The sequence below is a fragment of the Thermobia domestica genome, chromosome 15 (genome assembly GCF_964235325.1).
Source record: "Thermobia domestica chromosome 15, izTheDome1.hap1.1, whole genome shotgun sequence".
NCBI classification, from domain to species: domain Eukaryota; kingdom Metazoa; phylum Arthropoda; class Insecta; order Zygentoma; family Lepismatidae; genus Thermobia; species Thermobia domestica.
In genome coordinates this window covers 29662279-29687485 of record NC_137468.1, presented here as the reverse complement: position 1 = coordinate 29687485, position 25207 = coordinate 29662279, and the positions used below count along the sequence as shown (strand labels likewise).

At 38.2% G+C, this 25207-nt stretch overlaps 1 protein-coding gene across 1 annotated transcript in view; it reads right to left on the bottom strand.

Moving 5' to 3' along the window:
* Positions 1-55: 55 nt before the first annotated feature.
* Positions 56-25207, bottom strand: part of SrpRbeta (signal recognition particle receptor beta) — a 48501-nt gene continuing 23349 nt past the window's right edge. The window contains exons 4-5 of the mRNA XM_081741474.1: positions 21481-21612; positions 56-1136 (exon numbers count right to left, since the gene is read on the bottom strand). Coding sequence (XP_081597600.1) covers positions 932-1136; positions 21481-21612 — 337 coding nt within the window. The 3' untranslated portion in view covers positions 56-931. The remainder of the gene's footprint in view (positions 1137-21480; positions 21613-25207) is intronic.

Below are 25207 nucleotides of genomic sequence, written 5' to 3'. Positions count from 1 at the left end.
ATGAACATGGCAAGAATAATAATGGAGCAGGAAAAGTCAATAAGAACTATTGGAAGTATTGTGAGCTAAAGTTTTATTTAAAAAGTTTTGATGACTCTTCAGATCTTTTTCGGCACAACCAGATAAAGAATTGTTTTTCACTGTTAGTTTATTCTAATTTTGAATCATAACACTATACTGTCAAAAGCCAGTGAGCTCATTTGCAATTTCTACAAAACACAAATAATCGCACCTGTCCTAGAATTCTCTTCCCAGTAGTGTTTAGTATTTGTTCACAACTTTACCGAGAATAAAGATTTACAGGAATTTTCTTTCAATGATACAGAACTAAGAGTAACATGTTTTGTCAATTTTATGCAGAGATTGCTAGTTGAATAACAGAAATTGTATTCAGCTATTTTCATGGGCAGAGAGCCGAATTCGATTCGCACTGACAATTGGGTTAAAGTGGTAACGCATTTTCAAGTACCACTTGCAAATAAGGTGTTCACGAAACATGGAAAGTCAGGGACTTAATTACCAGAGGAAAGCTGAACGACGGATGATTAATGAAAGTGAATCACTGTGAAATGCTGTTCCAACAAAGGCACACGCGCTAGCTACTAGACCAGCGGGAACAGCTGACCATATGAAAGTTTAGCATTGGAAACATTTCTCATTCTTTCTGTAAAGTTCACAACAAACATTTTTAAAACTTTAATTCATTTCTGTACGAAATTCTCGTACAAAAAACGTTTTTCTTAACTATATTACAATTCAACAAAACAAATGCAAAAGACATTTTCTGTATTTTCTTACAAAAACCAGTTAGAAGCTTAATACAATCACCACAATACAAAAGATTAAAAAAAAACGGAAGGAAGAAAATTGTTCGTAGAATTCAGTATATCTGTAAACACTTAAAACCGGTATAATTCACAATGTCACTGAATTAAGCTATTTTCTTCAACCAGTCTTTGATGCAGTCTGTCCCTGAGGCGTCATCTCCTGTGATACTAGACTCAGCGAATTCTATTTTAATTGGATAAAGATGAGCGAACTCGAAGTCTTTTCCTTGTTTACCCAAAAACGTATTATTATTGGCTGTCTCCATTGTGCTCTCAAGTTGGCTGGATTTTGTCATTCGAAGAGTATTCCTGAAAGAGAAAAATGATTTGTTAATTCTTTAATTTTTAAACATGATTTACAGAAAAAAAAAAGACTTCCCTACAACAGTCATTTTATTGTATTACGAACGATATGTTAACCTCACATTTTCCTTAATTATTACACAAAATCTTATCAATTAATTTTGTAGCATCTTCATGAGTTAAAGATGTTTAAAAATGATACTAATTTTCCTTCCCAATAACTTTTACAGCATCAAGAATATACGAGGTCTGTCTCAAAAATTACTGGTCTGGTGGTAATAACAATTGCCAAACTACATAGTGTTGTCTCTTCTAAATCTCCCTAGCGTAGTCACTAACGCTCTCGCCTTCGGTGCGAGAGGTCGCGGGTTCGATTCCCGGTGGGGGCACTCGGTCAAAAAGTGTAAAAAGCTTTTCAGGCCAGCCATTCTGAATGAGGTTTTCCTCATTCATACCAGGTAAATGCCGGGTGGTACCTAACATAGGTCCCAGGCCGCTTCCTTTCGTTCCTTTCCCCGGATAGTGTGATCACCGATGGACGTCATCCCCATAAGTGACGGGCTAATCTCTCCGTTCGTCTCTGCAACGTCTCTACACGGCTGTGATTTTCCAAAGCTATCTTCATGATCTCCATACCTTTAAAATCACCCCCTTGATAATCCCCTTCAGCTTGGGGAATAATTTTAAAAAATCATGGGGACAAGATCTGGTTAATAGTAGGGTTGGCCTAGGACAACGATGTTCTTCTCGATCAGGAACTGTCGAGTGCTGAGAGCGTTGTGACTTGGTGCGTTGTTGTGATGAAGCAAACACGTTTTGCCCTGCCTCAATGCCTGTCAGTTCTCGTGCATTGAAAGAAGAAAATGCTGCAGGATCTCTGTAGACATCCTGATTAATCGTCTGGTTATATGGCAAGAACTCACTGTAAACGATGCCACTCACAACGAAGAACATGATAACATGACTACCTGCCTTGCTTGCTTTATTTGCCCTCGGCGACTTCCACTGATAGTTTTTGGTCACTCAAATACCCATGTCTCATAATCAGTGATGACTATCCGAAGCAAGTCCGATTTCGTTTGCAGATATTCAACGATGTCCTACCACACCTACATGTGGTACTCCTTATAATCATCATGCAATAGCTGAAACACCAGTTTCCATACGCCGAAAACTTCCATCATGATCTTCCAAAAATTGTCCTTTTTTATTTATTTATTTATTTAACAATCACCAGATATAGCTCAGAGGCCATTTTATATTGGATATCTAAACAACAACAATGAAAAGGATTTGGGAAGGTATCGGCCAGGGCCTGTTTAGTAGGTACCATCCCCGCATTTGCCTGGTAGAACTGAGGAAAACCCGTTAGGGTGGTCAGCAGCGTGAATCGAACCCACGGCTTTCCTAATGCGAAGCCAACGCTCTACCACTTGAGCAATTTCGCTCGGTGAGCCACCGCTTTTTTATGCCTAACTGACTGATGTTAATTCGAGCACTCAGCTAAGATCACTAGACAACATCTGCTTTACTAATTCCACGTTAATGTCAACCGACGCCCCTCTTTGAACAACTTATGCGTGACCCCATACATTTCACTAAGCATTTGAAGTGCTTTTGACGGAGTTTTCCTTAATTGTATCAGAAATTTGATATATTCATCCCTTCCTGTTCATCAGTTCTCACAGCTGAACGATCTACAGAAACAAAGATGAACACAAAAGCATGTTTTTAAAAAATGTTTGCAGATAGCTGAGGCTATAGTCATACCGATATCATATTTCAAGATTTAAAAATCAACCTATCCCTATTTCGCCCATAGCAGATCAAATCCGGATATTTTTTGAGACAAATCTCGTACCTACATCAAGGCAGACGAACTTTCGTTCGATGAATAATAGCGCCTCTAACAGAACGACGACGGATCTACAAGGAAATTTCGAAAATAACGTCTCTAGTGGCACGTGGTGAATGAACGCGTGGTGTGTGTGCATTGTCATTGTATGCTTTTCCATTTTATTGTGTGTTTCACTGCTAGTTAGTAGAAATTATTTTAATATAAGGGTCGACAACGAAGTATGAAGATGTCAACAAAGGAATCCGTGTACAATATAAGATACTTTTATAAAAGTTACTAATGAGCACAGCAAGAAAAATAAATAACATAAAATAAGTATTTACTATGGTTAACTGCTAATGATATTTCTGCATTGCATGTAACGCCGAGATGTGAAGCAGACGAAAAGAATGCGGTGCTTACAATGACAATAATAGGTTCTCCCTCCATGATGTCAGGTTCGAAAACTGATGGCAGAGCCATCATATTCAGAACGATACATCACCCCGGAAGTGGGGACTACTTCCTCCCAAAACTGACAACTACTTTCTTGCCAGAGGGTTGCACATGACCTTTTCGGCTGGGGAAATGGGAATTCGTCCACTTTTCACTCATAACTTGAGTCTCTGGTGATATATCTAACACTATGATCATAAGTCGATTGTAAAAATAGTTTTCATTAGTGTACACAAAGGGCCTGTACTTTTGGCTACACTATCACTGAGCCACCATGCATTCCACACTGGTCCAGAATCAAATTCTAGGTGGCCAAAATTCATTTCAAATAGCTGCTGGCTAAAAATTGCTACAGAGGGGGTTTGAGGGTCGCTGATTTCAAATCTCATAAAGTTTTGTTAAAAAATCAAGATAGCGGACAATTGAAACATTTCCTTCTATCGCTCAAGAGTGAAAGTCGGGGGGTTTTCGGGGTCGCTGGTTTCAAATTTGATAACAGTTTTTTGTTTAAAATTCAAAATGGCGGATCGAAGATGGCGAACATATTCGTAAAATTCACTATATGGTTCCTTGAATATGAGTTAAGGTTATTGAAAATAAATAAATGTTAGTGGAAACTGTAACAATAAGTATCAGAAAGAACAAACAATTTGAAGTAAGATAATTTATTCTAAAATGAGATAATAAAGATCACTAAAGAATTTTAACTAAGAAAAAATATATCACATAAGTCATCGTCTATTCAGCCGTCCAAAATATTTTCTTTTTCCTCGGATTGTTGATAGTTCTTCACCCTCACTGCTATCTCCTGTTCTCGTGTCTGACTCTTTCGGGAGCAATGGCAGAGGTTTTACCTCCTCCGGTAGAGTTGTATGCTTATTTCTTTTTGCTCTAAGGGTGGTTATTACTGGATCCGAATCCACGAGTAACCGATGAACTAAATCTGTCGTGGTATGCATGCATGAATCTTTTCGAGTATTTTCCATATGAAACTGTTTGTATTTTTTATTGCAAGACTCCTGAGCTTCTTCCGATAACATACCTATCGGAAAGATGGTGCTTTTAATAACTTCTGCTCCGTGTATTAAAATCTTGTGAACGCTAACAGGCATTCTGTACCACCCGTATAGACTGACAAATCTTCTTGCCGTTTCCTCTGTGTATTTAGCGAAGGTTTCTCCATTGATAACCTCTCCACTTGAAATTGCAATAATCATGTTTCCAAATCTTCGAATCAAGTTTTCATCAAATCCTGTTATATCTGAATACTGTTCAGCATTATGAAAAAAACGTCGGGCAACGTTGCCGGTATTAGAAGTCCCGACTTTTCCTGATAGCACCTTATCTATGTGTAGGCCTGTTTCATTCCAGAATCGGCTCTGAATTTCTCTTGATCATCTTCATTTCCTGTCGCTGAGCTTCAGTAGCTCCTCTTATCGTCGCAGCTTATGTAACTTTTAATACGAAATTTTTAACACTAAATCTAAACATTTAATCCAACTGTGAAGAGGAGATAAACCATACTCTAAGGTTTCAGGATTAATTTTAAACTTTTTAAAATTTTGTAAATCATTCATCTCTTTCGGTGTGCATTTACAAATATAACATATTTGACTCCCAGTGTTTGTCAATGCATTTATTATTTTTCCGTCTATCATAGTGCAAAGGACCTTATATTCAACTAAAATTGGATTATTTTGGAAATCTACATAAACTTGAAATGAAACCAAATCATTTACTTCTGCTTTCATTTGATTCACTTGGTTTTTAATCACTTCGGCAGTTTCATTAACATATATAAATTTTATAGGACGGCACAACTTTGTTGACGATGGGCTATCATTGATCCAGATGACCTGCTTTTCATTACTTAAAGTACCCTCACGTTTTAAAGGGATCATAGAAAATAAAAATAGATTTCCACTTTGCAGACTTAAGTTTTAGAGTCACCTTCTTCATGTTCATCGTCGATATCCAGTGCTTCATCTTGGTCTTGTGCTGCATACGGAGTTTCTTCTGGTGCATGTGGTCGTTTTCTCCCCCCTTTTCCTTTCTCTTGTCCCATCGCGTCGGCTGCCAGAGGTTTGCCTTTATCGTCTGGCGGGAGTTCATTAGAATGTACATTTTTTGGAGGTACATACATGTATTCGCTGTGTCCTGAGCTACCGTCGCAGCCATATTTTACAGTTAAAACCACTTTCTTTAATTCTAAATGTGGGAGCTCTTCCACTGTTGTCCAGTCTGCTATTTTTATAAGCCTTACGGCAGTGTGATCTAATAATTTTGAAGAGGAATTCTGGTTCCTTCGAGAGACACTTCAATCCCTTCCGGATAGCAGCGATTTTTTGCTTCCACTATTTTTTTATACGGAAGGTAAAAGTTTTTCAAATTATGTTCTATGGCCCCTTTTCTAATGTGATGTAGCTATGCTTTGACACCTTACCATTCATCACGAATGCCAGGGTTTGGTTACCTGTATATTAAGTCACTTTCCCTCGTCTCGTAGATAAGACATTGACAAGGTAGTTGCTTCTTCCACTGACACATCACCTTTCAATTTTTGTATTTTCGTCTTTTCGAGCGCTCATTACTTTCCTCGAAATTCTTTGAAGGTCTTCCAGGACACGCTGCAACGTTCGGTTTTATCCCGAACTTCCTTTCTAGCCACTCCAAAAGTTTCACCAAAATGTGTTTCTGCCGTGATCTGCTGCTTTCCAATATTTGTGTAGTGTTCCACAAAAGTTAGCTATCTTTGAAGTTAAAAGATCTTCGTCGATTACACCTGTGTTCAAATTATCTATATAGGCGACAAGATAGTCTCTTGTGGCTTTTGTAGCAAGCCCCTGTAGGTTACTTTGCTTCCTCCACTGCTCAAAAAGAGTCCTAAAAGTAATAACTTCTTCCATGTTCTGTGGTTGATGATTGATTACCTTCCCATATGTGTTGCGGCTGCTATTATACGAATTGGAGATGCGGTGACATCTGTTGTGAATCTAAGCTCTTACTGTTTTCTAGCTGCCAGGTTTAAGAAGATTATTGCTGGTGGTGTTATACTCAAGGAAACAGATGAAATGTCCATAGGTGGATCTATGTTCTGTAGTTGATGGCTCATTACCTTCTTATATGTGCTGGGGCTGCTATTATACGAACTGGAGATGTGTTGACATCTGTTGTGAATCTAGGCTTACACTGTTTTGTGGCTGCCAGATTTAAGAAGATTATTATTGGTGGTAGTGTTATACCCAAAAAAACAGATGAAATGTCCATATGTTCTCTTTTTGATGGCTGATTACCTTCCTATATGTGCTGGGGCTGCTATTATACGAATTGCAGATGTGGTGACATCTGTTGTGAATCTAAGCTTTCACGGTTTTCTAGCCGCCAGGTTTAAGAAGATTATTGCTGGTGGAGTTATACTCAAGGAAAGATGAAATGTCCATAGGTGGATCTATGTTCTGTGGTTGATTACCTTCCTATATGTGCTGGGGCTACTATTATACGAATTGGAGATCTGTTGTGAATCTAAGCTTTCACTGTTTTTTAGCTGCCAGGATTAGGAAGATTATTGGTGGTGGTGTTATACTTAAGGAAACAGATGGAATGTGCATAAATGGATCTATGTTCTCCGGCTGGTTACCTTCCTATATGAGCTGGGGCTCCTATTATACGAACTGCAGTTGTGGTGACATCTGCTCTGAATCTAAGCTCTCACTGTTTTCTGGCTGCCAGATTTAAGAAGATTACTATTGGTTCTGGTATTATACCAAAGAAACAGATAAAATGTCCATATGTTATGTGGTTGATGGCAGATTACCTCCCTATATCTGCTGGGGAGCTATTATACGAATTGGAGATGTGGTGACATCTGTTGTGAATCTAGGCTTACACTGTTTTGTGGCTGCCAGGTTTAAGAAGATTATTATTTGTGGTGGTGTTATACTCAAGGAAACAGATGAAATGTCCATAGATGGATCTATATTCTGTGGCTGATTACCTTCCTATATGTGCTGGGGCTGCTATTATACGAACTGGAGATGTGGTGACATTTGTTGTGAATCTAAAATGTCACTGTTTTCTAACTGCCAGGTTTAAGAAGATTATTGGTTGTGGTTTTATATCCAAGGAAACAGATGAAATGTCTTAGGTGGATCTATGTTCTGTGGTTGATGGCTCATTACCTTCTTATATGTGCTGGGGCTGCTATTATACGAACTAGAGATGTGGTGACATCTGTTGTTAATCTAAGCTTTCCTGTTTTCTAGCTGCCAGGTTTAAGAGGATTATTGGTGGTGGTGTTATACCCAAAGAAACATGAAATGTCCATATGTTATGTGGTTGTCAGCAGATTACCTTCCTATATGGGCTTGTGCTGTTATACGAATTGGAGATGTGGTGACACCTGTTGTGAATCTAAGCTTTCACTATTTTCTTGCTGCCAGGTTTAAGATTATTATTGGTGGTGGTGTTATACTCAAGCAAACATATGAAATGTCCATAGGTGGATCTATGTTCTGTGGCTGATTACTTCCTATATGTACTGGGGCTGTTATTATACGAACTGGAGATGTGGTGACATTTGTTGTGAATCTAAGCTCTCACTGTTTACTAGCTGCCAGGTTTAAGAAGATTATTGGTGGTGGTATTATACTCAAGGAAACTGATGAAATGTTCATAGGTGGATCTATGTTCTGTGGTTAATGGCTGATTACCTTCTTATATGTGCTGGGGCTGGTATTATACGAACTGCAGATGTGGTGACCACTGTTGTTAACCTTAGCTCTCACTGTTTTCTAGCTGCCAAGTTTAAAAAGATTAGTGGTGGTGGTGTTAAACTCAAGCAAATTAATGGAATGTCCTTAAGTGGATCTATGTTCCGTGGTTGATGGCTGATTACCTTCCTATATGCGCTGGGGCTGCTATTATAGCAACTGGAGATGTAGTAACATCTGTTGTGTATCTAAGCTTTCACTGTTTTCTACCTGCCAGGTTTAAGAAGATTATTGGTGGTGGTGTTATACTCAAGGAAACAGATGAAATGTCCATAGGTGGATCTATACTCTGTGGCTGATTACCTTCCTATATGTGCTGGGGCTGCTATTATACGAACTGGAGATGTGGTGACATCTGTTGTGAATCTAAGATTTCACTGTTTTCTGATTGCCAGGTTTAAGAAGATTATTATTGGTGGTGGTTTTATACTCAAGCAAACAAATGAAATGTCCATAGGTGGATCTATATTCTGTGGTTGATGGCTCATTACCTTCTTATATATGCTGGGGCTGCTATTATACGAACTGGAGATGTGGTGACATCTGTTGTGAATCTAAGCTCTTACTGTTTTCTAGCTGCCAGGTTTAAGAAGATTATAATTATTGGTGGTGGTGTTATTCTCAAGGAAACAGATGAAATGTCCATAGGTAGATCTATGTTGTGTGGTTGATGGCTGATTACTTTCCTATATGTGCTAAGGCGCTATTATACGAATTGGAGATGTGGTGACATCTGTTGGAATCTAAACTTTCACTGTTTTCTAGCTGCCCGGTTTAAGAAGACTATCATTGGTGGTGGAGTTATTCTCAAGGAAACAGATGAAATGTCCATAGGTAGATCTGTGTTGTGTGGTTGATGGATGATTACCTTACTATATGTGCTAGGGCTGCTGTTATACGAACTGGAGATGTGGTGACATCTGGTGTGAATTTAAGCTTTGACTGTTTTCTAGCTTCCAAGTTTAAGAAGATTATTATTGGTGGTAGCGATATACCCAAAACAGATGAAATGTCCATATGTTCTGTGGTAGATGGCTGATTACCTTCCTATATGCTGGGGCTGCTATTATACGAATTGGAGATGTGCTGACATCTGTTGTGAATCTAAACTTTCACTGTTTTCTAGCTGCCAGGTTTAAGAAGATTATTGGTGGTGGTGTTATACTCAAAGAAACAGATGAAATGTTCATAGGTGGATCTATGTTCTGTGGTTGATTACCTTCCTATATGTGCTGGGGCTGCTATTATAGAAACTGAAGATGTGGTGACATCTGTTGTGAGTCTAAGCTCTCACTCTTTTCTAGCTGCCAAGTTTAAGAAGATTATTATTGGTGGTAGCGATATACCCAAACAGATGAAATGTCCATATGTTCTGTGGTTGATGGCAGATTACCTTCCAATATCTGCTAGGGCGCTATTATACGAATTGGAGATGTGGTGACATCTGTTGGTATCTAAACTTTCACTGTTTTCTAGCTGCCAGGTTTAGATGATTATTGGTGGTGGTGTTATACTCAAAGAAACAGATGAAATGTCCATAGGTGGATCTATGTTCTGTGGTTGATCGCTGATTACCTTCCTATATGTGCTGGGGCTGCTATTATAGGAACTGAAGATGTGGTGACATCTGTTGTGAGTGTAAGCTCTCACTCTTTTCTAGCTGCCAAGTTTAAGATGATTATTATTGGTGGTAGCGATATACCCAAACAGATGAAATGTCCATATGTTCTGTGCTAGATGGCTGATTACCTTCCTATATGCTGGAGCTGCTATTATACGAATTGGAGATGTGCTGACATCTGTTGTTAATCTAAGCTTTCACTGTTTTGTAGCTGCCAGTTTTGAGATTATTGATGGTGGTGTTATACTCAAGGAAACAAATGAAATGTCCATAGGTGGATCTATATTCTGTGGCTGATTACCTTTCTATATGTGCTGGGGCTGCTATTATACGAACTGGAGATGTGGTGACATCTGTTGTGAATCTAAGCTTTCACTGTTTTCTGATTGCCAGGTTTAAGAAGATTATTATTGGTGGTGGTTTTATACTCAAGGAAACAGATGAAATGTCCATAGGTAGACCTGTGTAGTGTGGTTGATGGATGATTACCTTACTATATGTGCTAGGGCTGCTGTTATACGAACTGCAGATGTGGTGACATCTGTTGTGAATTTAAGCTTTCACTGTTTTCTAGCTGCCAAGTTTAAGAAGATCATTATTGGTGGTAGTGTTATACCCAAACAGATGAAATGTCCATATGTTCTGTGGTAGGTGGCAGATTAGCTTCCTATATCTGCTGGGGTTGCTATTATACGAATTGGAGATGTGCTGACATCTGTTGTGAATCTAAGCTCTCACTGTTTTCTAGCTGCCAGGTTTAAGAAGATTATTATTAGTGGTAGTGTTATACTCAAACAAATGAAATGTCCATATGTTATGTGGTTGGTGGCAGATTAGCTTCCTATATCTGCTGGGGCTGCTATTATACGAATTGGAGATGTGGTGACATCTGTTGTGAATCTACTCTTGCACTGTTTTCTGGCTGCCAGGTTTAAGGTGATTATTATTGGTGGTAGTGTTATACTCAACGAAACAGATGAATGTCCATAGGTGGATCTATATTCTGTGGCTGATGGCTGATTACCTTCCTATATATGCTCTGGCTGCTATTATACGAACTGGAGATGTGGTGACATCTGTTGTGAATCTAAGATGTCACAGTTTTCTAACTGCCAGGTTTAAGATGTTTATTGGTGGTGGTGTTATACGCAAGGAAACTGATGAAATGTCCATAGGTGGATCTATATTCTGTGGCTGATTACTTCCTATATGTACTGGGGCTCCTATTATACGAACTGGAGATGTGGTGACATCTGTTGTGAATCTAAACTCTCGCTGTTTTCTTGCTGCCAGGTTTAAGATTATTATTGGCGGTGGTGTTATACCCAAAGAAACAGGTGAAATGTCCATATGTTATGTGGTTGATGGCAGATTACCTTTCTATATGGACTGGGGCTGTTATTATACGAATTGGAGATGTGGTGACATCTGTTGTGAATCTAAGCTTTTACTGTTTTCTAGCTGCCAGGTTTAAGAAGATTATTGGTGATGGTGTTATACTCAAGGGAACATATGAATTGTCCATAGCTGGATCTATGTTCTGTGGTTGATGGCTGACTACCTTCCTATATGTGCTGGGGCTGCTATTATACGAACTGGAGATGTGGTGACATCTGTTCTTAATCTAAACTCTCGCTGTTTTCTTGCTTCCAGGTTTAAGATTATTATTGGTGGTCGTGTTATACCCAAAGAAACAGGTGAAATGTCCATATGTGGTTGATGGCAGATTACCTTTCTATATGGACTGGGGCTGTTATTATACGAATTGGAGATGTGGTGACATCTGTTGTGAATCTAAGCTTTCACTGTTTTCTAGCTGCCAGGTTTAAGAAGATTATTGGTGTTGTTGTTATACTCAAGGAAACATATGAATTGTCCATAGCTGGATCTATGTTCTGTGGTTGATGGCTGACTACCTTCCTATATGTGCTGGGTCTGCTATTATACGAACTGGAGATGTGGTGACATCTGTTGTTAATCTAAGCTTTCGCTGTTTTCTGGCTGCCAGATTTAAGAATATTATTATTGGTGGTAGTGTTATACCCAAAGTAACACATGGAATGTCCATATGTTGTTTTTGATGGCTGATTACCTTCCTATATCTGCTGGGGCTGGTATTATACGAATTGCAGATGTGGTGACATCTGTTGTGAATCTAAGCTTTCACTATTTTCTTGCTGCCAGGTTTAAGAAGATTATTATTGGTGGTGGTGTTATACTCAAGGAAGCAGATGAAATGTCCATAGGTGGATCTATGTTCTGTGGTTGATGGGTGATTACCTTCCTATGTGTGCTGGGGCTGCTATTATACGAAGTGAAGATGTGGTGACATCCGTTGTGAATCTAAGCTCTCACTCTTTTCTAGCTGCCAAGTTTAAGAAGATTATTATTGGTGGTAGCGATATACCCAAACAGATGAAATGTCTATATGTTCTGTGGTTGATGGCTGATTACCTTCCTATATCTGCTGGGGCTGCTATTATACGTATTGGAGATGTGGTGACATCTGTTGTAAATCTAAGCTTTCACTGTTTTCTGGCTGCCAGGTTTAAGATTATTATCATTTGTGGTGGTGTTATTCTCAAGGAAGCAGATGAAATGTCCATAGGTGGATCTAAATTCTGTGGCTGGTTACTTTCCTATATGTGCCGGGGCTGCTATTATACGAACTGGAGATGTGGTAACATCTGTTGTTAATCTAAGCTTTCAGTGTTTTCTGGCTGCCAGGTTTAAGAAGATTATTATTGGTGGTGGTGTTATACTCAAGGAAGCAGATGAAATGTCCATCGGTGGATCTATGTTCTGTGGTTGATGGCTGATTACCTTCCTATGTGTGCTGGGGCTGGTATTATACGAACTGAAGATGTGGTGACATCTGTTGTGAGTCTAAGCTCTCACTCTTTTCTAGCTGCCAAGTTTAAGAAGATTATTATTGGTGGTAGCGATATACCCAGATGAAATGTCCATGTGTTCTGTGGTTGATGGCAGATTACCTTCCTATATGTGCCGGGGCTGCTATTATACGAACTGGAGATGTGGTGATATCTGTTGTGAATCTAAGCTCTCACTGTTTTCTAGCTGCCAGGTTTAAAAAGATTATTGGTGGTGGTGTTATACTCAAGGAAACTGACGAAATGTCCATAGGTGGATCTGTTCTGTGGTTGATGGCTGATTACCTTCCTATATCTGCTAGGGCTGCTATTATACGAATTGGAGATGTGGTGACATTTGTTGCGAATCTAAAATGTCACTGTTTTCTGGCTGCCAGGTTTAAGATGATTATTAATGATGGTTTTGCACTCAAGCAAACAGATGAAATGTCCATAGGTGGATCTATGTTCTGTGGTTGATTGGTGATTACCTTCCTTCCTATATGTGCTGGGGCTACTATTATACGAAATGGAGATGTGGGGACATCTGTTGTGAATCTAAGCTCTGAATCTTAGCCAAGTAACAGATGATGTTCCCATAAGTGGATCGATGCTCTTTGAAGCTCAGTATTTCTCTTTTGCTATACCAAAGGAAGATTCGATATTCAATGTAAATCTATGCGCTCTGTTTTCTGGCTGTCAGGCTCAATAAGATGATTGTACTACTATTATTATGCCTGTTATTATACTCAAGCAAACAGATGATATGGCCATAGGTGGATCTATGCTCTGTGTTTGATGGCTGATTTCCTTCTTTCCTGTTTCTGTTGCTATTGTAATCAGTGAGATTGATTGCCAAGAGTTGGAAAAATGATTTGAGTAAGATTAATAGTGGAAAAATTAATAAATGGATAAATAAATACAAAAAATTAAAAAGAAAATGGAATAAGGTTGCTTTTTTGCTGTAGACTTAAGTTACGATTCTGAATCATATCCCAGAATTCTAGTTTAACGTTCTATGATTATGCACAGAGATTAAAGGCGTCGGTGATGATGAAGTAGATGATAATGATGGAATGACGAAAGTTAAAAAATGGGAAAATTGTCCACCTCCCAGTTCATTTAGCGGGACTTAGGATCGAGTAGGGTTTCACGCGCCAGTGGTAAGTACTCTGCTGCTGACCTACCGTGGACTCGATGGTTTCTTGAAGTTCTTTCTCTCTTTGTGGGGAAGGCTCTAAAAGGTGAATCTACAATTTAACATGGACTTTTAATGCCTTTAATACTGTCTACCTCTTGAGACGAACCTGGGACCCCGCTTACCAAAGGCATACATTTGAGCCACTATGCCAGCAGGGAGGCTCGAACTACCCTGGATCTTGAGTCCGGTTCAGATTGCTAGTACATAATGAAAGACTGTCTACCTGCACTATTCTGGTCAGCATTGAGGAAGACATTCGTACAAGACTAGCCTTAGTATTGCGGTTCTAATTCAGTTCGTCTGCTGTGGCCAGTCCTCACTAGCTTTCACATCTGCATTCTTTCTAGACATTGCTGGCTCTCCATAACAATACCCATTTTTCATTGATTCCAGGTTTTCGGAAAATGTCTTGAACCCAGTGGCGTACCTAGGGCGGGACAGGCAGCAGCTAAGCTCCACATCAGTAGGTTTATAATGTGCTCAGTGTCACAGTTTCTTCAACTGTTAGGTATTCTTGTACAATTCTTTAGCTGATCACATTTGATTAACTTGATCACTTCCTGTGTTATACTTGAACTTGGCGGTGTTCATTGTCGTTAATTTAAAGTTTGGTACCTTTGTTTTCAAAAACTTCGCATTCCAATGAAGGATCTGATTTCGTAAAAAACCTACTTATGGTATTAAAACTTTTTAAAAAATTTAGCGGTGTAGCATATGATTAAAACAACCAGTTTTTTAAAAATGAACAACTTAGCTAAAGTGTATCGAGTTGGAACAGAAAGAGAAGAAAGTGTGTTGTTTCATTTCTTGTAATCGTTTAACGTTTATGAAGCTTTCGAGAGTGAAGTTACTGCGAGTAGACCTATGCAAAAGTTTGTGTAGTAAGGTAATAAAATCTTGCTATTCTTGAAAGGAAAGTGAAACTTCAGAATTGAAAGGGACAAAAGGCAGAAATAGATGAGGCTAAAGAGTCCATCACATTCTTTCGAATCGTTTTTTAAAAAGATTGAAGGAAAACACTTCAGGAAACTTGGCTGTAATGCCTGACACCCGATGGCTCTTAACCTGCCACGTTGGATTATGAAAACGGATCAAATTCAAATGAATCATACGAGGATGAAATCAACTGAGTAGTAAAGGACTCTACAGAAGAACTCGATTATTGTAGAAGTTGTGACAGAGCAAAATAAGAAGCACGGAGCTACAGACATGGAGCCTAGAATTGTAATACCACAAATGATTGAACAGCGTTGAAATGAGCTTCTAAAATTATACGGAACACGGAAGATCACTGTTGTCTGACTCGTTGAGGATAGATGTAACACGCCTGGATGTAAAGTACGTATTTCCAAAAGAATAAGAAGCTTTTCACACCTGCAAATATCACTCAGTGAACAAAAAGCATGCGACGATCGTGGCAAGAAAGTAACTTGTTCACGGCTCTTCTATGCTTTAAAAGGTCATCATTTTGTTTTCGCTGCCTTTTCCTTCCATTGGAAGCTCCAGAAAGGATGTCCGTTATTGAGTATGCCAAGGCAAATTACGCTTTCTTCACGAATGGCAAGAAATAAAACGAAAAAGAAACATGAAAACAGAGAAACTATAGATATACAAACAGGTTTCAAGAAAAAGTAGTGTAATGTACTGAGCAGATTTTTACTTGATCGCCTAAAATTCCTTGGAACACAAAACTTATAGGGACAAAGGAAATCATTTCAGATGAGGCGCACATCCAGAAACTTTTGTTAAGAGTATCCAAGGTCGAAAGATTGGAGAGGTCTGAACCGGCAGACCCTTCGTGAATGCGCCTGTAGTGTAGATAAAACATAAGAAGGTATATTACTGTTACGAAGTTTAGTGGGGGGTCCGAGCCCGATAGACTCCCCGCCCGTGTGTGCAGCCCTGCTTCAAACTAAAAAAGACTTCAACGTAAATAGTTCCCTTATCTTACTGAAACTACTTCCGTTTTGAATCCAATTTCGAAAGAACTACTTCAAGAGTACAAATTATACTGGATCGACATCTTATCTTTCTCCGAGTGTTTAGAACAAATTCATCCATCTAAAAGGATCCTGTTCAGTAGAGGTTTCTAGAAAGCATGCTCCTGGTCACACACATCAAGAGCAGATGTCACAAGTAGCACAAAATGTCGAAGTTGATTCTTAGAAAAGAACAGTATGCGTCAGTCTCTCTCTCCTTGGTTTTAAAGAAATAAAGCAGAATACAGACTGGTTCGTTCAAATCGTTTTGCATTAACGAAAGGCTGATGAAATTAACTTAAGAGATCGTCGATCCCAGGTTATGATAAATGTGCTGTGATGGCAGGATATAGAAGTGGCTAAGAATCAAGAAGAACGATAATCTGACAATATTTGTAAATTGTAACATTGTCGCTCAACTTGGCGGTATACATATAACAAAGCAGGACCCATTCATGGTAACACTTTCGAACCACAAGCCCTCTGTGTTCAACACAGCGCGGGCAAAAACTGATCCTGCGACTATAGAATCTGAGTCAGAAACTAGGAACCAACGAGGTTCCACCGGGAACTGAATTCGTGTTTTTCCGCGCCAAAGATGCGTCCACTAACTATATAGCCACAAGGAGCTTGCAGACGTACTGTCAATTCTTCAGGTCATGACAGATGATAAAGGGACCAGTGAAACAAGAAATAAAACCGAACAGTTATGCAGAAGTATCTTGAATTGCGTACAGATTTCTAACTCCATTGAATTTTGGAAACTTCAGTCGACCGAGTTCACAAGAGGATCCTTGATTCTAAGATGAGTTTCCATGATATCATACAGGGTTTAAAAGGTCTTAGGTCATTATAGGCCGAAAGGAAAGCTGCAGTCTAGGAATCTCTGAATGAAGGATTTGTCCCCTGTTAAAAATGAGACGGAATTAAGAGCTCTCAAGGGAGACTACAATTATAACTGGTGAGATGTCGAGAGAGGAGAGACTAACCACAGATGATAAAGATGGAAATAAATGACACATCACTATATTACCGTTGCAAGATGCAAAGTTCAAGTTCATTCTGGAGATCAGCATACTCACACTAACAACGAAAAAACTAAATGCAGAAACTTCAACGAACCGTACACAGCGATGCATCTAGGCTCGTTGTCGCCCGGGGTAAGAACTCGCCTTGAGCTCCTTCGTGCCTAAGCGGTTAGCGTACGCGCCTTTGACGTTAGAGACCTGGGTTCGATTCCCGGCGGGAGCTCATGTTCGGATTCCACGTTAATCAGTAGGTCCCGTCTCATATAGCCACGCTGATGAAAGGGATTAAACTCAAAATCAATTCAAGAACTCTTCTTAGCGCCCCCCCCCCCCCCCTCCCTGACCAACCAAACCAAAACGCTCCCTGACTACACCTGATATTGGCATCACATAGCAATTCTTCTAATTCCATTTTTTCTTCAAGTGGTAAAGCTTGATTTCAAAATTGCAGTACATAATTTAATTTTTAATACAAAATAAAACACCAAACTAATTCGTATTTGATTGCCAAATAATCTGAGAGTACTATGCTTGACATGTTCTTATAGTCTTACCATAATAACTGCTAATTACAATGTTTTTGGAATTATATCAGGATGTACATATGTGTAGAATTAATCAACAGTTTGTTGCTTTAGAATGACAGTTAAATTATGACAGTCAACCTGTTGTCTCGAGTATTATACTCGGACATTTTGCAAATTTCTTAAATCGATGTAAGTTAAGTGGACACAAAAAGCTGGAACTAAAATTTAATTTTGCGGGCTCTTTTGGCTGGAAAGGTTTTTACAATATCCTCATAGATAGCTTTGAAGCTAACTTGTGCTTTATGGATATGATCCTAAGGTTGATGAGTCGTCGTCGTCCTGTTAAGTTTCCGAGGAACTTTTTAATGATCTTTAGTTTGCTAAAACTTTCCTTGCCTTATAGTAAAAATAAATATTCGCCATTTTGCCCACCCCCCGGGGGGACAAGCCCGTTCCCCCCTTTAGTTACGTCACTGACCGTACAGTAGTGATATTGATGCACAGCAGTCACACGAAGAAATTTTGGTCTAGAATGTTACTTGCAACTCGCGCTGCAAACACTTCAAGGCCTAAGAGCTTCTTGAATTATTTGTACGATATGGAGATGAGGGTGTCAGCTCAGTCTGCAAATTTCGTCAGTAATGCTAATTATTGCTTTTTCATACTCGCCCCTAATATATCAGGCCATTGTCGGCCCACGGTTAGCTTGCAACCATAAATTCTGCCCATCATCGAGGCGAATGCAAACATGGTAATTGGGGTACCGGTATGTGAAAAATCATTCAACAAATGGTCAACTCTTTCGGAACTAACAGCATCGATGGGTCAAGACATGATTTTGTTGTACTAAATGTTGAGAGAAAAGAAGTAGGAAAAATGAACTTTGAGGATATGGTAGAAGAGTTTGCAGCAAATAAGAAGATTGTTATTTGTATAAGGAAAATATATGATAATCATACTCAAAAATGGAGTGATGATAGTTTATTTTTATTTTATTTATTTATTTTTTTTTTAATTTTTGAATCTTGTAGAACGACAGAAGTAAACTAAATAAAATTTTGAATAATGAATTTTCTTTTTTTTTTTTCCTCCATAGTCACAATCATATTTAACAAAAAAAAGTAGGAAGAAAAAGAATTGATATGATGTGAATATAATGCTAGTGATAGTAGTAGGAAGGTAGGGAGGCAATTTTTTCGCCTTTGCCCTAGGCGCTGTTAATGCTAGATACGCCACTGTGAACCACATAAACACATGGGACCTTGACAAAGCAGCATCGCCGTAGATCTGTTTGATTTTTTTTTTTTCCACAGTCTTGTTCAAAGTTTGAAACAGAACTTGATGGCACACCGTTGCTTGTAAATTCGTTCGCTCACTTTCGTGACTCGGCACAACTCACTCACTTCACAATATGAGATTTTTCAAGGGATGCACACTAGTCCAGAATCAAATTCTAGGTGGCCAAAAACGAAAAAATAGAAATGCAATTCTTAGGCGCAATTTGTGCTAGAAGTGTTTCTTTATTATATACCTGAATAATTCTGTACATTTTTAAGTTTTCTTATCTTCGCCGGATGGCGCCAATGTCGCTGAAAGAAAGAGCAACGAATGACGCGTTCGCTTAGTCATGATTTTCATAGTAGTTTTGACTGTGGCTTGTCGTTTACGAGTTGAATGTAAGCCTTTTGCGATTTTCTTTAGTTAATAAGTTCCTAAGGCTTATAATTTGTGTAATCAGTTTGCTTTTTCGTCAAGTTGCTTTAAAGGGTGGTAGAATGATGTAAACATATAGTGTTTTTGTTTACATTTCGCAATTATTAGACTGAGAAAAAAATGTGCCTATTACTGTCAAATGGTTTCGACCTTTTCATATTGTTGAGTCAATAATAAGTGCGGTGAAGCAGGTTTCGTTGCCGCCGTGCGCCGCCGGTGTCAGATAAACGGACATAATGCAGCCTATAGGTGAAAACTGTTGCGGAAAATGATATGTAATCGACTTAGTGTGACTATTGTTTAAAACTGTGTGACATAATTATTATTTGATCATGGGAAGTTTTTTTTTTTTTTTCTTTCTTCAGCAAAATGTGTGGACACCCTAAAATAATTTAAAGAGATGACAGAAAGCGGGGAAGAACGACTCAGAAAGTAATACAAACATAACCATGACAGAGTGTTGTAAAAGGTTCTTACAATTTTCAGAAGTAAAAGGTTCTTCTAATTCAGAAGTAAGAGGTCCTCCCTTCTCCGAGCAAAATATCCTATTTACGCCAATGGCTAATAAAACGGCTAATACCAAATTTATTTTATTTAATCAAATAGTTATGACAGCAACAACGTTATGTTCCCCTATGAAAGTGGGAGGAAACGGGAGAACCCCGAGAAAACCCACGCACACGGTGTTTGTCCACCACTAAGTTCACTTGGCGGGGGCTGGGATCGAACCCGGGACCCCAAGCACCAGAGATGAACGCTCTACCACTGAGCCACTGCGGCCCCTTCACTTCAAACGATAGCTGATACGATGCACATATGCAAATAATCCACGATCAGCTGGGACGCCTACAAGTTTTCAGCGAAATGAAACATTTGAATGTGCATCAAAACCGCACATGTGTGACATCTCAGTTGATTTTGCGAACTCCAAGAATGATTTTTTCGAAACGGCTTGTTACCCAGGATGAAACTTGGTTCCTACTTTAATCCTCAGACCAAACAGCAGTCAAGTAGTGCCACCACTCAGTATTTCCAAGACCAAAGAAATTCAAAGCACACAGGTCAGCAGGCAAGGTGCTTGGCTCAATATTCTGAGATAAGGATGGTATTTTGATACGAGGGACACTAGGGAAGTTTTGAGACATGAGGCTCTGAATATGCAGAACTTTATTATAGCTAGTACATTTTTTCAAAGTATTCTTCATGAAACTCCACATAAAGTCTCATCCTTCTGAACCAATTCTGGAAGCATTGGCGCCAGTCTGCTCCAGGCACTGCACTTAAGTGCTCTGTGTAAGCAGTGACATACGAGTCGCGAACAAAGCCATTGGAATAGACCTATCTTGATGGATTGGTATGTGTGTGAATTGTTCAAAATGCAATGAAATCTTTCAGTTTAATGTCCTACGAATATGCCCTGGGGAGACGGATGATTAAGGCAAGTGAATGATGATAGAAGAATTGGTAGAATGATAATACGGAAGGAAACATAAGTGCTCTGAAAAACCCCACGGACACTATGTTGATATGTATGAACTATTGACGTGTACACATCGTGTGCATGATTTTATTCATCTTGTTATTTTCAAACTTGAAAAACTTTAAGAGTGACAAAGATCCTACGGGTGAGATCATACTTAATTGTAATTGCAATTTTCTTATTTTTTTTTTTCCCTAAATATTACCATTTTAGCTGCTACTGATTGTATCTGATTTTAAATTTGTTTAATTTCATTCAATTACGGAAATTACCCATATTAGAACAGCTTCTTCTTTATGGTTTTATTTAGAATTCAATATTTTCATTTTTGCTTTTGGCACATAAAAGAGTAGCCTCTAAATTCTTAGTGTTTTATATTAGTAAATTAGCTGTTATTTTTCAGTCCGTTCTAAATTGTCTCTCAACCCCCTTTCTTTTAGAATGTAACATGATTTCGGCCTTTTATTAGAATATTACATGATAGATGCGTCATTGCTTATTTTTCAGTTTTCTATTTAAAATAATAATAATAATAATAATAATAACACTAGATTCGACTCCTGGTGGGAGAGTATCGGACGTACTACAATGATTACAATTCTATTTCACACTGTAGGTCTCACATAGCCAAACTTTTGACAAAGAATGTAAATACAAATCAATCAATCATTAAGTTTGAAGGAGAAATGAGGACCTATTAGCTGTTCTGACATTATATACTACCCAATCTCTTATCCCAAGCATCGAAAAATTGGCATGAATAAAAATGAAGTTGCTGTCTTCAAAAACCAAGTACAAATAAACGAAAATTCCAAGGACTTTGAGGTGGACTATCTATGTGATGGTCTTACATGTTAGCAACTACTTACATTTCCTTTTCCAAAAGCTTCTGCACGACAGAACTTCCTTTAGCCATTGTTTGATCTTGTTTATTACATAGAATGAGAAAGGGTGGGCAATTAGACGCTACTACTGGGTCCATCAGCAGTACATACAAAAACCTGGAATAAAACAAGGATTGTATTAAAAAATAAGGATAAAAAACTGTCATGCACTACACAATTACTAGGAAAGCTTTATAATTAAAACAATATACAGTGAAACCGATGCGGCATGATTATCTGTAAATGAGAACTGAACGTTAAAGAGAGACGTTACACAAATTTAGATTACAGCTCATCGGATAATAGTATGCCGTAAACATATTAGTTATAGGATAATATCGAAACACTGTACTCGGTATTCAAATTAGTTGAAAATACCTTTGTAACGCTCCCATTACCAAGGGGTATTTTGGCTACCCCAATGCAATTTCGTGATTTCGCTTAAGATTTGTTTTAGGTTCTATTATTTCCAATAATAGCTTTATCTAGCATTGAAGTACAGTGTTACTAATTATTAAAAGTATCTTAACTGAGCATAGATGCAAAGTACAATAAATTTTATATCATTCACAGAAGAAATTCAGAATTGGACACCTGTAAAATTTTTTTTTAAAAAAAGTATACATTTTGGTTGCACTAAACCAGTACTTAGCCTCAAAATAACAAATAATATTTTTGAAATGTTCATTAAGGTACATTTTTGCAAAACATGCACTTTGAAATGATAGAAAAGAAAGATTACCAAAAAGTTACATTACCTCTCCACAGATCTGAAGAGCTTGTGATGTTCATAAGTTCGACCAGCCTCAATTAGAATTGCTAATGCAGCATACACTTCAGTTGTACTTATATCCCTCCATGTCTTTTGTTTGGGCGAATAAATTACATTTCAATTAGAAAATTTCTCTTTTTGACAATAAAGCTGACTTCTGGTGGAATAAATAAAAAAAAATGCCTCTGTTATTGTTCTGAATGTTTCCCCATCATTCATTGGGCCAGGAGTTATGTTCAAAATGTTGTGAATTCGGCGTCGCCCAACTTTTGGTAGTTCAGTGGAAAATTCTAGCCCAATCCTAGAACAAACATCTCCAATGTCTTTATCTTCTGGCTGTACTTGCTCATGTGAATGTCTATTATCTTCTGATGTTTCATCTTCATCTACTGCAGTGATATAGTCTTTGTCGAGAGGTTCCATATATTAATTCAATTCATTGTCAATGTCCCACTCATTCTCGGAATTATCTAGACTTTCCAATATCCCCTATCTAGATAGTCTTTGAACATCCTTACTTCACTTGAAATCTGGACTCATATAATTTCAGCTCAATAGTGAACGTCTAACTCATCTCAACAGTGAGCAATATATGTCATTTGAACTAAACAAGGGATGTATAGTAAAACTCAACAGCGGAAAAGATAAATAATGACGATGAATGAGAGTAAACCTTCATTTTTGACAAATAATACAATAAGACATTTCATACCAAGCGAGGTAGTCTCATAACCCCATTGATATACCCACTCAATAATAACTATAAAAACAAAGAATGGGTTTGTCACGAGTGTGAGTACAATTTCAATCATTTCAGGACAAAGTCATGAAACTACATGTATGTAGCTCTTCAGGTAAAATTATTATAGTAGAAAAATCAACCTGGGGTAGTCAGAATACCCTGCTTGGCAATGTGAGGGTTAAAGAAGCAAAAGTATTCCTGAAGAATGTATTTACATAGGCGTCTACTGCAAAATATACTTCATGTGTGGTGAGTTTCTTCTCAAGTGCACATCGTCCCCTGTAAAACCCGGTACTTCGAACTGACTTTACGAAGTATAGATGTAACGCAGCAGTAAGAATTTGCAACATTTTTATTAAATACTAATATTGTAAATAGAACTTATCCACCTATCAGGACGATTTACCAATGTCTTACGAAAAAGTTTGTAATCACTGCCTGCAGTATAAACCCTACTATAGATACTAGTTTCCGCTCGAAATTTGCTGAAGTGTTCACTGTACTGTATTAAAGATTTACTATCACTTACCGAAAGCATTTTCTGTGCTAAATACATATGAAGTGAGGATAGTTTATGTCCGTTCTGAACAAGTTACTAAAATGATAAGAAGAGGGAAAGAAGACCGTTCGTATTATTGGTGTATCAATTAAGGAAAGCTTTTGATTTTGGATTCAGAATTGTCTAATTTAATTCGCTATTAGAGGAAAAAAAAAAGACGAAATGGAACAAGAATTTTAAGAACGATCAAAAAAAAAATGCATCAAAAGATTGCGATCTTAGTCAATAATTAGTTTTTGGATCAGGAACCACAAAATTTTTGAACGGACCCTAAATCGAGTTTTCGTATCTTCTACAGAATAAGCACATCATACTGAGTTAAGCGATAGTTTGGGTTTGGCCACACTATATGTAGTTCTCCAGATATAAGTCGTATAAGAAAATTTTTGATTGAAATTGATCCAAAAAGCTGAGTCGAACATAAGAATAATTAGTATACCTGTTGCATGTGGGAAAAAAAAATCCAAAATCTTAACCACGTTACCATAAATATGTGAAGGTATATAATGTATTCACATTCCTCTCCAAGTAGCAGCAAGTCGAAAAGCAAACTACTATTTTTGTGTATTATTATAATTATTAAATTATAATAGAATTTCAAACTAAATTACTTTTTCTTATCCCCAATAAAATTGTCAAGAAGTCATTATGGGGTCACGCGCAGACTATTAATGAATAAAATTTGCCCTAGTTAAAAAGGGTTAACCAATTGCCATTGTCACCAGGAGGAACAAGAAGATTCCCTTCTTTTTCCCTTGAATAATGCCACCTGTAGGCCTTGACTTTCAAGAAAAAAAAAAAAAAAAAGATTGCTTTTGTGTTCAACTATATTTAATTTCCTTATACTTACTTTTTATTATTATATATTACGAGCGGGCTTAGTTTTTAATCTGCCTAGGAAGGGAATGTCCCAGGTGAGTGTCATTTCAGGATTTCACTATGTAGCCTCCTGGAATGTTATACATCTCTCCCAATAGAAAGATCCAGTGTTGCTAATCCCTCACGAAAAGCGGTTTCGTCTTGGTGCTCACACCAGGCACGCACAGCCTCCACGACAGCATCATCACTACGAATTGCTTGTGGTAGGAGCTGATAGCACACGTTGTTTAGTAGGGTTCTGGCAACACCACTATCTACGTGCTACTTACCGTCTATACAAGTGCAGCGCAAGCACGAGTCCTCCTCCTTCGTGGTTACAAGTTCGGCTGGTAACAGAGGTAGAGCAGTGAGGGAAGCGGCCCATGGAATTTGATTGGCGGCAAATGGAAGATCCAAGTCACTTTCAAATTCTTTATGGATCCTAGTATACTGAGTCTATAGTTAACGCAATTAGTAACAGTGAGTGATAGTATTGTACTGCTAAATGAAGACATTTTAGTATCCTGTGAAGCAGAAGAGGACTAATAGCCCTGCAGAACCTCAAATCTAAGTAGCTGAACATTGTTTTCCCTTTTCTACTGAACATTCCCTTTCTTGTTAACTTTTACAAAATGTTCTGTAATTGTTCGCCAATATATTCTTAGAAGTTAAGTGAAATGTTTCGTTTCAGTTTGCATCCCTATATTTCATCATCCAGTTTCATCCATATTTGTTGCAGGTAAAAGACGCTGACGCTCCACTCGTTACCAGGCAATGTGCT